At 37.4% G+C, this 17,969-nt stretch overlaps 1 protein-coding gene across 1 annotated transcript in view; it reads left to right on the forward strand.

Annotated features, from left to right (window-relative positions):
- GFPT1 (glutamine--fructose-6-phosphate transaminase 1) overlaps positions 1-17,969 on the forward strand; it is a 67,236-nt gene that overhangs the window by 23,824 nt on the left and 25,443 nt on the right. The window contains exons 5-11 of the mRNA XM_037048192.1: positions 4,543-4,601; positions 5,786-5,920; positions 9,307-9,368; positions 9,776-9,855; positions 13,323-13,428; positions 15,201-15,364; positions 16,267-16,362. Of these exons, the coding sequence (XP_036904087.1) occupies positions 4,543-4,601; positions 5,786-5,920; positions 9,307-9,368; positions 9,776-9,855; positions 13,323-13,428; positions 15,201-15,364; positions 16,267-16,362 (702 nt within the window). The remainder of the gene's footprint in view (positions 1-4,542; positions 4,602-5,785; positions 5,921-9,306; positions 9,369-9,775; positions 9,856-13,322; positions 13,429-15,200; positions 15,365-16,266; positions 16,363-17,969) is intronic.

Genomic DNA, 17,969 nt, shown 5'->3' on the forward strand with positions numbered 1-17,969 from the left:
TTTATGACATCTCAGAACTTTTTTCTTGTCATAATCTTGGATGTTTTCCTTTGTGTTGTTAGTAGTCGTTGATGATCATTGCCAAGATTAATTATTTCTTTAGGGGTTTTAAATTGGTGATAGTCTCATACAATACTTTCATTCCTTCATTTATTATCTCAAATACTTTTATAAAGAGAAAGTTCTCTATTATCAACTGCTTGGTTACCCTGCGGTACAGAGTATATAGGAAAGGCAGGATTAATGCTTGATATTTTTTCCCTTTTATTTACTGTTTTTCAAAAATAAAGTGGTTCACAAATTCTAAAATGAGCAATGAGATCCTTTTAGATGGGATCGGGCGCGTTCAGGGTGGTATGGCCGTGGATGCAATGAGATCCTTTTAAAATTATAAACTCATGGCTTTAAACTGTTTTATTTGTTTCAAAACACTGAAGTAATTGTCTATAATTGTTTACATTGATAAACAAAAATTTTTGGTCATTTGCAGCTTAGTCAGATTGGCCTCTGAGTCCTTTTGATGTGACCCAGTAGGCTCGATAGTCTTTGTTGTTTCCTGGTAGGCCAAGATGCGCCACATTCCTCTATGCCTGCCCCAGAGCTGGAATCAACCATTTCCCTAAGGAACCCTAGTTCCTTTTAGTGGAAATGGTGCTTAAAGACTATTAAGTCAAGTCCTAGAAGTATTTATCACACTTAGGCCTTTTCAGAGGGCAGAGCTGGGGCATATATGTGAGTTTACTTGCATTTGTATAAATTTAAAGTAAAACACAACATAATTTTACAGTAACACTTCTGATTCAGATTCAAGGCTATAAAGTTTTTACTTTACCTCATTAATCTATGTATTTTCTTTCAATGACACCTAAAACTTAGTTCTTCACATGAGTAACAAACTTATTTATCTGTTACATGATATACATTAAACAGAATCATAATACCCACACTACCATAAGAATATGTTTGCTGTTGCTTGTTAATGTTTTTGTCCTTAGGTTATATCTCTTTAGGGATGTATAATCAAATTACTGTGTTTCAGAATCACTCTAAATAATCCTTCTGTATGTGGTTGTGTTACCAACTGATACAGCATTTTGTTAATATGTTTTATTTTATTTTGAATTTTAGGGATTGATTTTCTTTAAAAATCAGTTTTATTTAAAAAGAAAGTACTTGCATATTTCTGAGGTCACACCTATAAAAAGGGCATGTTAAAATAAATCTAGTTTCTGTCTTATTTTTCTTATTCTATCTTCTCTGGAGATAACCATGCAGCAATTTATTTATTTTTTGCATCTGTTGTTTTTAAAAATAAGCAAATATATACGAAAGTATATGTGTGTGTATATATATCCCTTTTGGGATAAGATTTTAGAGTTTAATTGAGAAATATTATTGAATTGGATTAATGCTGACAACCTCTCAAAGATTTAATTCTGACAAGGTATTTATAAAAGATTCCTAAAAACATATCTAGATTATATTTTGTGAATTGGGTTTAATTACATCTTTAATGTCAGCTATCAGCTGTTTAAGATTGTCTGTGTTCTAGCATTAAAATTTTTTTGAGTTCTTTTTTTATATTAGTACTGTGAGGTATCATCTTTTCTTTCTTAAAAATCTAGTGAAAATGCTTATTTTATTATTTGTGTTGTAATGCATTCAATCCAAGCTCATTTAACATTAGGTCAAAATGTTAGCTTGTTAACTATTTTAAAACATTTTATAATTTAATATAAAATCGAATTTAGTGGTAATTTCTCTCCTAACTTACATGAACTTTAAAAAGTAAATTTCTTTTTTAAAAAAAATATATTTTATTGATTATACCATTACAGTTGTTCTATTCCCCCCTTCATTCCCCTCCACCCTGCACACCACCCCAACCATTACCCCCCTTTAGTTTATGACCACGTGTCTCAAGTTCTTTTTTTAAAAATATTTTATTTATTTTTAGAGAGAGGGGAAGGGAAGGAGAGAGTGGGAGAGAAACATCAATGTGTGGTTGTCTCTCATGTGTCCCCTCCTGGGGACCTGGACCACAACCCAGGCATGTGCCCTGACTGGGAATTGAACCAGTGACCCTTTGCTTCACAGGCTCCTGCTCAATCTACTGAGCTACACCAGCCAGGCTCAAGTTCTTTAGATTCTATATTTCCCCTACTATTCTTGCCCTCCCCCCTATCTGTTTTCTACTTACTGTCTATGCTATTTTCTGTACCTTCTCCCCCCTTCTCCTCCTCCCACTCCCCTGTTGCTAACCCTCCATGTGTTCTTCATTTCTATGGTTCCACTCCTGATCTAGCTGTCCTCTTGGTTTGCTTTTGTTTTAGGTGTGGTTGTTAATAACTGTGAGTTTGCTGTCCTTTCACTGTTCATATTTTTCATCTTCTTTTTCTTATATAAGTCCCTTTAGCATTTCATATAATAAGGGCTTGGTGATGATGAACTCCTTGAACTTGACCTTATCTGAGAAGCACTTTATCTGTCCTTCCATTCTAAATGAAAGTTTTGCTGGATAAAGCAATCTTGGCTGTAGGTCTTTGGATTTCATGACTTGGAATACTTCTTTCCAGCCCCTTCTTGCCTGTAAGGTCTCTTTTGAGAAATCCGCTGACAGTCTGATGGGTACTCCTTTGTAGGTGACTGTCCCCTTATCTCTTGCTGCTTCTAGGATTCTCTCCTTCATTTTAGTCTTGGCTAATGTAATTATGATGTGCCTTGGTGTGTTCCTTCTTGGGTCCAACTTCTTTGGGACTCTCTGAGCTTCCTGGATTTCCTGGAAGTCTATTTCCTTTGCCAGACTGGGGAAGTTCTCCTTTATTATGTGTTCAAATAAGTTTTCCACTCGTGGCTGTTTCTTTTCCCCTCTGGTACCCCTATAATTCGGATGTTGGAACGTTTCAAGATGTCCTGGAGGTTCCTAAGCGTCTCCTCATTTTTTTGAATTCTTGTAACTTCACATTTTTCTGTTTGGTCATTTCTTCCTTCCTTCTGGTCCATTCCATTGATTTGAGTCCCAGTTTCCTTCCCATCACTATTGGTTTCCTGTGCATTTCCCTTCATTTCACTTAGTTTAGCCTTCATATGTTCCTCTAATTTGTGACTAAAATCAACCAGTTCTGTGAGCATCCTGATCACCAGTGTTTTGAACTGTGCATCTGAGAGGTTCGCCATTTCTTTTTCGCTTAGAGTTATTGGCTCTGGGGCTTTGAGTTCTTCTTGAGCAATGTTTTGGACTGTTCCTGGCTGTTACGTATGAGGAGCGGAGCCCTAGGTGTTCACTAGGGCGGGGCAACTCAGTCGCAGGGTTGTGACGCTGTATGTGTGGGCGGGGTCAAAGGACAGCAATGGCGTTCTCCTCTGCTGCCTCCCACCACCGGAGTCTGCGAGGTCAGTCCCACTGCGTGCGAATGTGCGACCGTGGAGAGCCCGCCACTTTGCGCACTCACTGGGTTCGTCCGCTGGGGCCTACTCGGTCCCCCTCACTGCCCACGCCTCTGCTGGTTTATCTGTGTGGGAATGTGTGACCGCAGCCAGCCTGCCCCGCACCCTCACTGGGTCTGTGCTGCCACCCGCTGCTACTCCTGGCTGCCTTCTTGCCTGGGTCCGGGGATCTTTCCTGCCAGTCCCTGCTCTGCTGCTGGCTCTGCCCCTCTTACCGGTCCTGGTTGAACGATTCGTTGTTGTCGGACTTCCGTATAGTTCAATTTTCTGTTCTTTGGCTGCGTCTTTGTTTACCAAACCTTTGTTGTATTCAAACTTGGTTGTGGGAGAAGGCACAGTGTTTCCTCCTACGCCTCCATCTTGGCAGAAGTCCCTGTAAATTTCTATCAGTAATCTTTATGTACACTGTCAGGAGCTGTAAGTAATACTGTCTACTCTTGATTATCCATTCTTACATTTTTCCAAGTTATTTAATAAAAAAGATGAAAATATCCTATTTTTGTGTGTATTTGATCTTGGAATTCTGTTTTAACATTTACCATTCTAGGACTTATCTGGACCTTAGAAAAATAAATTTACTTATAGAACTGAATAATGTCTGGTTTTCTTTTTAGCTTATTTCACTTTAGTTCTTAAACTCATTTATTGTAAATCAGATAATTATATTAGTTTGAAAGGCTTCTCTTTAAATTTAGGAATGTTTTATGGATAAGAATGAATTAACAAATAACTGAGAATAATAGTTAATTAGTTCAGCTCTCTCTATTTGCAAATGAGGATGTAAGCCCCCAAAACTTGCTTCTTTCACATAGTGACATTGGGGGTTAGTGGTTTAGCCACAACTGAAATTGATGACTCCAGACCCTAGTTTATTATATTTCTTCACATTGTGTACTTCCACTAAGCCACATAAACTGTGCTGCTGATCAACCTGAGGATAATCTGGTAATGAAAAGTAGAAAATACTTGATCACACCTTGAAGTATAGCATGTGACACATTTTTTGCCTTGAGAAAAAACTATTAACAGTAATGGCTCTTTATAATGTTTACTAGACATATAATTTTTGGCTAGTAATATCTTTTTCTCTTTTAGAATTTATTGTTATTCACAATGGAATCATCACCAACTACAAAGACTTGAAAAAGTTTTTGGTAAGTAAAGTGACTTAAAAAGACAGCAGTCTTTGACAATACTCCTAGTGACAGCAGTGAGGTTGTTTGTTGAGATGTACAGTAAGTACTATGTAGGTGTGATCAAGTAATTCGTAGGACAGTTTCGAGGATATGATGGCTTATTGGACTTTTCTTTGTTGACAGTGGAACATTTTTGTTTCTTATATGAAAAGGAAATAATTATTTGGCTTTGTTATGAATGGGCCAGAAGCTCAAATAAAATCGGAATTTTGAGGGTATGTCTTTTGCATTGTGAGAGACCTTGTGTGTAATTTTTTGCATTGTTTGTGATTTTTAAAAGATTCTAAGATATGTGAGAAGACTCAGGACAGATTAAATAAAGGTTTTGTGCCCTCTATAGCTATGCACTATATAGTAATGATCATGATGATGACCTTCATGGTGCTTTCTCAGGTCTGTCCCAGTGAACTTTCTGTAAGTGATGGAAACCTTCTATATCTGTACTGTACAGTATAGCAGCCACTGTCCACATATGGCTATTGAGCTAGTATGACTGAGCAACTAAATTGGAAATTATTTCACTTTAATAAATTTAAATTTAAATAGCTGGATATATCTAATGACTTCTGTATTGGATAATAAAATATCATTGCTAAATAAAGAATTACAGTGGTACTTCAGTGCTCGTTGTTAATTCATTCTGGAACTCATGACAAGTGCTGATGAAGCATTTTCTCTTGCTGGGTGGCATGATTCATACAAGCTCTAGCGAGTGCCTCGAGTCCCAAGCAAGTACTGAGTGCTGAAACACGTTTTCTCATCAAAATGCAATGAGTACAGGCTTTCACAAGTTCTGAAGCCAACAAGTACTGAGGTGTGACTGTATTATATTCATTATGGAATTAGTGTTTTTTACTAAATATTTCATTATATTTTAATCATTTAAAAGTTTAATTCATATATGGTGTATATAGATTTATGTAATTATAAGTATATATTCACTTACAGAGAATACTACACTATTTTGGATTCACTGTAGTTAGATGGTGACCTTAATTTTCAACAGTGGGTAGTGGGTACGGTAGTCAAAAAAATATTAGAAGTTGGTTAGTGAGATTTGAGGGGGGGGGGAATTCTGTAGAAAAGATTTAGATGTGATGAATATTTCCTTAAATGCATCATTTTCTTCTTTCTAATTACAGGAAAGCAAAGGCTATGACTTTGAGTCTGAAACAGACACAGAGACAATTGCCAAGCTGGTTAAGTACATGTATGACAATCGGGAAAGTCAAGACACCAGTTTTACTACCTTGGTGGAGAGAGTTATCCAACAATTGGTATTAAACCACACTTTTAAACAAAATATTTTTTTCAGTTACCCTTTACACTCAGTATTATTTTGTATTACTTTCAGGTGTACAGCATAGTGGTTAGACAAACATGCTTTACAAAGTGATTCCCCCAGTATTTTCAACACTCAGCTGACACCATATATAGTTACTACAGTATTACTGATTATATTCCATGTACTGTACTTTACATCTCTGGGACTGTTTTGTGACTACCAGTTTGTACCTAATTCTTTCACCTCTTTCACCCAGCCTCCCAACCTCCCTTCCCCTATCAGTCTTTAAATCACACTTTTAAGGATAATTATTGCCAACATTAATCACAATAAATCCTTAAAATCAAGTTTGAGGAGCAGGAACTATGCTAATTAAAAAATATTTTGGCTTTTATTTCCCATATGTATAACTTTTCAACTCGAATAATTTTGAGAGATTGTTGTTTGACTGATGACCCCTCCTTTCCCACACACACTTAAAATTCTTCTTTCACTGTAGCTTAGTATCATGGAAATTAAAAGCAATCTAAAATTAAACAGTTTGTTAAAAAACTGTGCATGCACATACACAAACCCATACATACCACGCAAAACATACATGCAATATACACACTTAGGGATTCATCACTTTCTTGTTTTCGTGCTCACTCCGTTGTTCTTCCCAGTTAATAACTTAGCAAGGTTAGCTTTTGGGATAATGTCTGCATGTTTCTGAGTCAGTATAGTTAGTTCACTCCTTATTTTTCCTTATGGAGACTTTTACTTGGCTCTGTGCTTCTATAGAAAACTATTTCCCAGCCCAAGAGAAAAGTGGTGATTCCTTCCCTCTCCTACCTCATGATGCTTCTTTATTCATTCTTGATTTCTTTAGAGCCTGTCCCTGAGGAGGTTGGGTAGAGGGGTTGGTATGGTGTGCATATTAATAATTTGGTTGTATATATTTATTTCCAGTATCAAGATTGAAGAGTTTAAGTTAACAGGGGTATAAAATGACTGGGCCAGAGAGTGGATTTTGAATATTGAACCTGGGACCTTTCCTAGTTCTTTCCTTTCTTTACTAATGTGTAGTATGGGATATAGGATGTATTTATTTATTGAGAAGTGTTGGTAATATGTACAAAGGTGACTTTTAAAATGGTCTCTTTTGGCACTCTTATCTGTTGAGCCTATTTCAAGAATAAATTTGGTAAAAAAGTGGGTCTTGGATATGCCAAAGCTCATGAGCAAGTGTCTTCCTAAAATTAAAATTAAAAAATTGATTTGAGAGAGGGAGAAAGAAACATTGATTTGTTGTTCTACTCATTTATGCATTCATTCATTGACTCTTGTATGTGTCCTGACTGGGGATTAAACCTGCAACCTTGGCATATTGGGGCAATGCTGTGACTAATGGCTCTCTGGCCAAGTCCTCATGTTTTTTTTTTTAATGTATTTTATTGATTATACCGTTACAGTTGTTCTGTTCTCCCCCTACATTCCCCTCCACCCTGCACACCCCCCCAACCATTCCCCCCTTTAGTTTATGACCACATGTCTCAAGTTCTTTAGATTCTATATTTCCCCTACCATTCTTGCCCTCCCCCCTATCTGTTTTCTACTTACTCTCTATGCTATTTTCTGTACCTTCTCCCCCCTTCTCCTCCTCCCACTCCCCTGTTGCTAACCCTCCATGTGTTCTTCATTTCTATGGTTTCACTCCTGATCTAGCTGTCCTCTTGGTTTGCTTTTGTTTTAGGTGTGGTTGTTAGTAACCGTGAGTTTGCTGTCCTTTCACTGTTCATAGTTTTCATCTTCTTTTTCTTAGATAAGTCCCTTTAACATTTCATATAATAAGGGCTTGGTGATGATGAACTCCTTGAACCTGACTTTATCTGAGAAGCACTTTATCTGTCCTTCCATTCTAAATGAAGGCTTTGCTGGATAGAGCAGTCTTGGATATAGGTCTTTGGATTTCATGACTTGGAATACTTCTTTCCAGCCCCTTCTTGCCTGTAAGTTCTCTTTTGAGAAATCCGCTGACATTCTGATGGGCACTCCTTTGTAGGTGACTGTCCCCTTATCTCTTGCTGCTTCTAGGATTCTCTCCTTCATTTTCATCTTGGCTAATGTAATTCTGATGTGCCTTGGTGTGTTCCTTTCTGGGTCCAACTTTTTTGGGACTCTCTGAACTTCCTGGATTTCCTGGAAGTCTATTTCCTTTGCCAGACTGGGGAAGTTCTCCTTTATTATGTGTTCAAATAAGTTTTCCACTCGTGGCTGTTTCTTTTCCCCTCTGGTACCCCTATAATTCGGATGTTGGAACGTTTCAAGATGTCCTGGAGGTTCCTAAGCGTCTCCTCATTTTTTTGAATTCTTGTAACTTCACATTTTTCTGTTTGGTCATTTCTTCCTTCCTTCTGGTCCACTCCCTTGGTTTGAGTCCCAGTTTCCTTCCCATCACTATTGGTTTCCTGTGCATTTCCCTTCATTTCACTTAGTTTAGCCTTCATATGTTCCTCTAATTTGTGACTAAAATCAACCAGTTCTGTGAGCATCCTGATCACCAGTGTTTTGAACTGTGCATCTGAGAGGTTCGCCATTTCTTTTTCGCTTAGAGTTATTGGCTCTGGGGCTTTGAGTTCTTCTTGAGCAATGTTTTGGACTGTTCCTGGCTGTTACGTATGAGGAGCGGAGCCCTAGGTGTTCACTAGGGCGGGGCAACTCAGTCGCAGGGTTGTGACGCTGTATGTGTGGGCGGGGTCAAAGGACAGCAATGGCGTTCTCCTCTGCTGCCTCCCACCACCGGAGTCTGCGAGGTCAGTCCCACTGCGTGCGAATGTGCGACCGTGGAGAGCCCGCCACTTTGCGCACTCACTGGGTTCGTCCGCTGGGGCCTACTCGGTCCCCCTCACTGCCCACGCCTCTGCTGGTTTATCTGTGTGGGAATGTGTGACCGCAGCCAGCCTGCCCCGCACCCTCACTGGGTCTGTGCTGCCACCCGCTGCTACTCCTGGCTGCCTTCTTGCCTGGGTCCGGGGATCTTTCCTGCCAGTCCCTGCTCTGCTGCTGGCTCTGCCCCTCTTACCGGTCCTGGTTGAACGATTCGTTGTTGTCGGACTTCCGTATAGTTCAATTTTCTGTTCTTTGGCTGCGTCTTTGTTTACCAAACCTTTGTTGTATTCAAACTTGGTTGTGGGAGAAGGCACAGTGTTTCCACCTATGCCTCCATCTTGGCGGAAGTCCCTAGCCAAGGCCTCATGTTTAGACTAGTTTATAAACTAGTGCAAAAGATCATTTGTGTAAAAAAAATTTCTGTGGTAAAGCCAGTATGTTTTAGATATTTCCCATTTGATAATTGATTATCATATGTGTTGCTAATCCATTTTTTTCCCTTTGTAGGAAGGTGCTTTTGCACTTGTATTTAAAAGTGTTCATTTTCCTGGCCAGGCTGTTGGCACAAGGTACTATATAAATTTAATAATGCCTAATAATTATATATACTTTGAAAGTTTTCAAGTGTAAGTTTATTTTGTCTACAGTATAAATGCTCCTTCACTAAAAAGGCCTCTGTTGCAATTACACTGCTCTTGTGGTGTGAAAACCACTGTAGAAAATACATAACGGAATGGGGATGTCTGTGTCCCAGTAAAAATAGACAGACTTGCCACATGGGTCATAGTTTGCCTACTTCTGTTGAATATTTTTTTAAAGTTCTGTTTATATTGTTCTTTTGTTATATCTGAAATTGATTTTGGAGAGAGAATTGAAACTTTATTTGAAGAGTGTTCTGTCATCACATTTAAATTTTATATCATTAATGTGTTATTTATAAAAATGGTTTTAATTCTGTTTAATTTTGTACTAACAGACGCGGTAGCCCTCTGTTGATTGGTGTACGAAGTGAACATAAACTCTCTACTGATCACATTCCAATACTTTACAGAACAGGTAAAACCTATTCCTACATCATGCCATGAGAATAATGTATAAATTGAATGTAGTAGATATAAAGAATTGTTTTTCTTAAATTGAAATAAATGCCTCTTTGGTCAAGTCTACTCATATAAAGTTCTGTCTAGACATGAAAAGGATTTGTTTTGTGAATTCTCTGACAAGTAGAATTATTTTTCTGTTGTATATCCATAGCTAGGACTCAGATTGGATCAAAATTCACACGGTGGGGATCACAGGGAGAAAGAGGTGGGAAATGCACTCTGCATGGATGGGGAAGAATTTTATCCTCTTTTGTTCATTCTTTACTAATTCTTTGTTCTTGGGGTGAATGAATGTGCTGGGCCTCTAAAATTGTGCTTATTTTACGGGAAAACATTTTGACATTTTTCTAATATGCAAAGCATATTTTGTCTGTCTGTTTTTGGCATTTTGAAAACTGCTTTCAGTAATTTGTTTCTCTGTAGTCTCTGAAATTTAAAAAAATAGTTGTTTTCCTTTAAATTGAAATCATGTAGGGTACATGATTTATGAATCATAAATAAGATTCAAGATGAAGAAAAGAACATTGTGTGCTAGGCTGTTATAGATTAGACTCAGTGGTAGTTTGAATAATTCAGCCTAATTTTTAACTGACATAGTTGGCTTTAATGCTTTTTATTTATGCATGACATTTTACTTTTTAGATTTACATTCAGTCTCTTGATTGGCTTTGTATTTGGCATTATTTTTTAAATTTATGATTGAATTTTTTATAGGATTTTCATCTGTACAAATTCTGGTTCATTTTATTGATATAATTAGACAAAAGATATGCTCTTTCCATTTACTTGTTACTAGAAGTAAATTCAGGAAATTGGAACCCATATTTTTAATGTATAATTCTTCATTTCTTGAAAAATATTTAGCAAAGTACTCTAAACCTATTCGTCTTTGGATAGTGACTGCTTTCACTATTTTATCTGTATCAGAAAGTTATTTTCTTAAATTACCTTTAGTTCTGAGATATTGCAATTGCTTATCTTCCTTATCTTCCTCCCTCCCTTTTCAGAAATAAAATGAGGCAACTAGTGAGAGTAGAGACTTCGGATCCAGAATTTCAGATTTTTGTTAATAATTATGCTGTGTATACATTATCTATATGTTACCTTGTACATTGCGTTAAGCTACTTTTATTTATTTATTTTTGTCTTTAGAAACAATAGAAAACATTGGCTAAGATCTTATGAAGTTAGAGGAAAACTTTCTCACTAGACAGATCTTTCTGAGATCAGGGTTCGTGTTTTAGTAACTCTCACACGTTCCTAGTATGTAGACAGTGTGCAGCTCAACAGAGTTGAATTTGAAGTCTGACCTGTTATTGAAGAGGTTGCCTACAGGGGAGAACCCTGAGCTGCCCTGCCCTTCAGGCTTTTACTGTTCTTTCCAGATGACCAAATAAAGTGGCATCATAATAATTGTATTCTACTTAAATCAGATGAGATAATAGACATTTTATAGCTTTTAAGAGTCATATAGATGACAAGTAATACTGTTCTTTTTATTTAAATTGGCAGTGATACCTCAGCTTCTTCTAAATATTGTTATTAACGATACCTTGTTTCTTGAAGAATGAAATAATATTTGGAGAAAGAATATACTGAAACTTGACCCCATTAGTGTAATTTATTACCAAAGCTGGTTGTGTTTATTTGAAAAATGTAGATGCTGGGCTATTTTTTTACCTATTTTTATTCACTTTTTACATACAGTAAAGTTCCCTCTTTTTCATGTAAAATCTCCTAGTTTTGTCAAATGCAAACAGTCGTGTAACCACTACCACAGTCAAGGTACGGAAAAACTCCATCTCTGAAAACTTCCTTCCATCTGCCACTTTGTACTCAACCCTTGTCGGGAGACTTCCGCCAAGATGGAGGCATAGGTGGAAACACTGTGCCTTTGTCCTTTCTAGGATGTTACCTAATACTTATTTTTTTAAAGTGTGGTATTTTTTCTGTCATTGAATTTGGAAGAGCCATTTTGTTTTCATGGCGAAACCACACCAAGTATTTGGGTGTATGTTTCTACGAATAATTATTTTCAAGTCTTTATAGATGTGCATTTTAGAGGATTAATACAATATAAGTTTTCACAAGTGTATTTATGATATTCTCTGGCCGTTGTGTTCATAAGTTACAAGGTTCACTATGACTTGATCTTGGAGAAGGTGCTCTTTTGTCTCTATGGCATTTCTAATAAGGTCTTCAATTGATAGAGTTAAAAAAATTGGCTAATCTGTCAAATTTCAGTATGTGTTCCAGTTTTTTTTAATAGTTTGCTTTCCAGGTTTGATTTTAATTATGAATGAACACAAAAGAAAAACATATCTTCATCAATGACTTCATGAATTAAGTAGAAATGCCAGAATTCTAAGTGGTAGAATTAAAAAGATATTATTATTGCAAGAGGGCCAAACTTTGTATGAACTTAAAAGAAATTTTAGGGAACTCAACTTTAAGAAAGAAGAGATTCTGGGTTTATATTACAATATTTTCATTCTGTATTAGTTGGTACCACATACGATATATCATGGTAAGAATTATAAGTATCTTTGTTTTGTTTTTAAAACACAATTGGTAGCTTGGGGTGGTGAACACACAACACGGTGCACAGATGTGGTGTTGCACAATTGTGCACCTGAAACCTGTATAATTTTTTAACAAGTTTCACCCCAATAAATTGAATAAAAAGGAAAAAAATTACAGTTACTGGAGACTACATCTTGATTTGTTTTGCTGATTTACTATTAAAATCTAGCCCTGGCTGGTGTAGCTCAGTGAATTGAGCACGGGCCTGTGAACCAGATGATTGCAGTTCGGTTCCCAGTCAGGGCACATGCCTGGGTTGCAGGCCACTTCCCAGCGGGAGACTCACGGGAGGCAACCATACATTGATGTTTCTCTCCTTCTCTCCTTCCCTTCCCCTCTAAAAATAAATAAATAAAATCTTTAAAAAATCTAGAGAAACTTTGTTATGAGATGGTAAAAATTTTTATTTACTATTCTTCATTTTATTTTTCAGTATACAATTTTGATATTTTAAATATAATTTTATAATGAGTTTAGGTATATAAACATGTATTAATTCCATTAAGATTAGACTATATATAAATTTTATTTAAAAAAGAGTGATGTTAATTAATTTGCCTTTTACCTGGAAAATATTATACTAAATATATTTATAATGTAGCACTGTTGTCTGCCATGCTCCCTTTCAGAGTTGCTATTTGACTCTACACTTTTTTTCTGTTGTTCTTGTTGGCTTATTGCATGGAAATCAGGTGATCTACCTGTTTTTAGCATTTAAAGGTTGCTGAAATTATTTCGTGTTGCTATGGTATTTTTTGATTTTGTATAAAATTATGTATATTTATATAATGGCCATGGTTTTCTCCATCTTTGCCTGCTCTGGAAACTATGCGCAAGGCAAAGATAAGAAAGGAAGCTGCAATCTCTCTCGTGTGGACAGCACAACTTGCCTTTTCCCTGTTGAAGAAAAAGCAGTGGAGTATTACTTTGCTTCTGACGCAAGGTGAGCTTCCTTAGTTGATTCAGAACGAATTTTTAGTAAAATTTGTCAGGCTACAGGAAACCAAGAAGTCATTTTGTATAATTCTGGTACTATTGTATGGGAGAACTTTGTTCATTAGGAAGTGAAGGTGCCCTTTTTCTGGAGATGGGTTTCTAAGAACACCTTTTCTGTCAATTCAGAGCGTATAGGCCAGTTTACAAAGAACAGATAGTAGTAGTTGAGAGTTGTTATAGTGTATTTACTCTGAGCTCTTGCATTTTTCCCCCCTCTTCTTTTAAGAGCCTTACCACATTTTAGAGGGAGGAGAAATTTTAGTTTGGAGACTTGAATAGTTTAGTATCCCATCAGTTATATATAGTTTAGTATTCCACCAATTAATATAGTTGCTAAATTATTGTACTTTTCAAATAATGTAGACATAGATTTTCTCAATTCAGAAGTAATTGGCAGCAGAATCACTTTTACAAAGGAAATAGTACTAGACTGACAGGTTTTGAGAGAAAATGCAGTGGGATGCTTAGATGCATTTATAAATGAAATACTAATAATAATGGGGATAAAATGGAATCATTCACATTGCTAACAAGTATTTGAGTCATTCAGTGTGCCTGTAAGTAAGGGGAACTGAAAGGGGGAAAATGATGCAGTTTAGGACTGCAGGAAATGTATTATCTCAGTGAGAAACAAGCTTCAGTGTGTTCTGATTTTCACAGGTGTGTAGTTACTGCTAAGATGTGGCATTGCTGTCATTAAGTAGGGCTGTTACAGAGTTGACAGTTATGGCTTAAATAAACTGGAAATTGCAGAAACATCTTAGCCTTTTTTCATTCACTCAAACATTTTCATATTGAACACTAGCAAAGCATGTGCTGGGCTTAGGAGCTAACGGTGAGTAAAAAGAAAATTTCATGTCATTAAAGACATCTTTCTTAATGGAGGAGACAAATTTTAATCAATAGTCACGCAAATGTAGAATTTCAGCTGTGACAAGAGCTATAGAATGATCATTAAACTGTGACTTACCTGCCTGTGGATAAATTTCTTTAAGAGAATGATGCGTGAAATGAGAGTTCAGGAGATATTAGGAGTTAATTAGGTGAAGAGGTTAAGGGAAGAACATTGATCCTCTGCAGGTTGATCAGCCTGTGAGTGTTTGGGATGGGTTGGAATGTGGCTGGAATAAAGAGAGGAAGTTTGGTGGGAGATGAGGCTAGAGGAGGAGGTAGGGGTAATGGTCGTGTGTTCAGTTGTTTTCCTAAGAGCCAAAGGGAAGCCTTCACATGGGTTGCTGGGTGAGGAGATAACCTAATTAGAGTTGCTTTTTGATATATACATTTTGGCAGAAATGGAGGATGAATGGAGGGAGATTAGAGGGAATGTGGGTGGACTAGTTGGGACTAATGTGGTAGTTTAGCAAAAAGCTGATAATAGCTTGAACTGGTTTGTGAGGGTGGACATTGAAGCTTTGAGAAATGTTTAGAAGTTAAAATTGAAGTACTTGGAGATAGAACGAGGAAGAAGCAAACATGCTTTCTTTCAGATCTAATGTGGTTTAGGTTGCTGTATGGAGATCCTTGTATTCATTGCCCACAGTGACCACCCTTCACCTGAACTCCCCAGTTGAGAGTGGCATTGATAACCAGAAAGCTATCAGAGATGCTGTAGGATGATAGAGTTTGTATTTAAATTTGGTTTTTGTGTCCTAATGATACTTGTATTTGTAATAATCATCTTTGATTATTGATTGTAATCTTTCCTTCAACATTTTGTAGTGCTGTGATAGAACACACCAATCGCGTCATCTTTCTTGAAGATGATGATGTAGCAGCAGTGGTGGATGGCCGTCTTTCGATCCATCGAATTAAACGAACTGCAGGCGATCACCCTGGAAGAGCTGTGCAGACCCTGCAGATGGAACTCCAGCAGATCATGAAGGGTGAACGTTTTTGTTACGTTATAGCTGGGTGTCCTTACTGCAAAGGGTACATTCTGCTTCTGTCTTAGTGCAGGAGTCTGATAACACAGTGCTGAGGGAAATCTTCCCTGTGATTGGTGAGGGTAGTCCCAGGGAAAGGGTAATTCGTTGAAGAAATTATCTGCTAGTTTTACCATAGCTCTTCAAACTAATTCATGGTTTTTTCCTAACTTTAAAGAGAGATTATTTAAATAGTACTGGATTTTTTAAAGGTACTTTATAAACATAATTTGTGTTCTGTTCTTTGTTCCTCTCTTATTCTCTCTGTGCTTCAGTTTTCCCATATGTAAAATAGGAATAATAAGATGTACCTCATTACAGTTGTTTGAGAATTAAGAGGGCTGATATATGTAAAGCCCTTAGAAGAGTGCCTGACACAGTAAGCTCGATGTAGTGTTTATTGCTCTTATCTGTTACAGTCACTGTAATTACGGTTTTCATTCTCTTTTCTGGTGGGGTTGTGGTAGGAATAAAACTAACTTACTGTGTAACTACTGTATGTCAGATGTGTACTACACGCATCCACAATACGATGCTGTGAGGTGGCTGCTACTATTTTATACATTAAGCTATTTCTCCAGAGCCACTTAGCTAATAAGGATAGAATGTTGATTTGAACCTAGTTCTGAATTCAAAACTTGAGCTTGTCCAGCTCCATTGTTTTTCTGTAACTGCACATTTTATGTGATTTTTCCTTTCTACTCGTTTTTCTTCACGTAGGGTAAAATGTCATATGTGAACATTTTCCTCTATTGCATGACCTTTTGTTTCATTTCATGGAGATAGACTAAAAGCATTGTACAAATTTGTTATTTTTTGGCTTGTGAATTTTTGTTTTACTGATACACTTTATATTCCTTTAGGCAATTTCAGTTCATTTATGCAGAAAGAAATTTTCGAACAGCCAGAGTCAGTTGTGAACACAATGAGAGGAAGAGTCAACTTTGATGACTATACTGGTAATTACTATGAATTATTTTGTTGGTTCAAAGTCTCTTGTGGGTATTGGCATTGACAGCCTGGAAGTTCATTGACCTATAGCCTTACAGAATATACAGTTGCCAGTCATCTTTTAAAAGTCCTTCAGTGTATTATTCCATTGATATGAGGTATACCTAGAACAGCCATATTCTTAGAGACAGAGGGTAGAGCAGTGGTTACCAGATACTAGGGAGAGAGGAGGAATGGGGAGTACAAAGCTTCAATCTGGGATAATGAAAAAGTTCTGGAGATGGATGGTGGTGATGGTTGCTCAACAGTGTGAATATACTTACTGCCACTGAATTGTACACTTTAAAATAGTTAAAATGGTAAGTGTTATGTTATTTATTTGTGGGTGAACTCTGACCAGCAGAGCTCTCCCAGCCACTGTGGATGAGAATAAATTTACCAAGACATGATCTGCTTGGGGAGAAGGGCCTGCTTGAGGCCCTTCTCCAATCTCTCAGAGGAGAAGGGCCTCAAGCCTCTTTCTCAGTGGGCTTTTATAGAGTTTAGTTTGCATAGATATATAACCTGCATGTAAGGCTCATCAATCAGTGTCAGACAGTAGTGATCAAAGAAAGGAGATAAGATTAACAGTTAACATTCATAGGATCACAGGGGTCTTTTTGAGTCAGGGTCTGGTAGACAGGGTGACCCCAAAGGGCCATAAAACCTGGGAAAAAACTCATTTTGTGTTTGGACCCTTAACATTCATATCGAGGGCATTCTTAAAGCAGGTTCACAGGATTTAATGCATTCTTTCTCAGGCCTGGTTGCCCCCCAGGAACCACCCATTCTGGCACAGGGCTGTACCACCCTTCAGCAAGTTTTCTGGCTTAAGTCAGGCAGGGGAAACAAAACAGCCAAGAGATTAGGAGACTTCTTACAGATAGAATGAGGACTCAGGCTGTGGCAAAGCCAAGGGGTGAGGGTCTTTTGTCCCTCTTCCATAATCCCCTAAATCCTTCCCTGGGGGCCACTTCGAGACTGTGCTCATCTTAGGTTGTTCCTTTCTTGAGGAATCTTACCCATCATTGACTATCCAGCCATCCTCCAGGGGTCAAGCAGGGTGAAGTAAAGAGGGCAGAGGCTGTGCCCCTGCCAGGAGGGTAAGTGTTGTCTCCTCAGTGGCTTGTGGTTCCAAGGTTCCCTAGCCTGGGGCCTTTTTGCCTATTGGTGAGATTATAGCTTCTGAAACCAGGAAGGACGATTCCCAACATATATGTGTTACTATGATTAAGAAAAAATTGTTGCCAGAAAGCTGAGGAAAGAGGGGAATGGAGAGTGACTACTAATGAATTTGTTTTTTTGGGGGGTGGTGGTGATGAAAATTAGATAGTGATAATGGTTTCACACCTCTGAATATGCTGAAAACCACTGTATACCTCAAAAGGGTGACTTTTATGGCATATGACATATCTCAATAAAATGTTTATAAAAATATTAAAAACTGGCTAGAAAGTCACATTTGAAAATTATTGTCCATTATGGGGGCATCAGGGTGATTTTCTTGGGGCTAAAAACCATTAAAAACATTTAATTTCCTTTCAATTTACCAAACCTTTGTTGGGTATCTGCTGTA

The sequence above is a fragment of the Sturnira hondurensis genome, unplaced genomic scaffold (genome assembly GCF_014824575.4).
Source record: "Sturnira hondurensis isolate 20B ecotype Veracruz unplaced genomic scaffold, ASM1482457v3 Scaffold0006413, whole genome shotgun sequence".
Classification (NCBI taxonomy): domain Eukaryota; kingdom Metazoa; phylum Chordata; class Mammalia; order Chiroptera; family Phyllostomidae; genus Sturnira; species Sturnira hondurensis.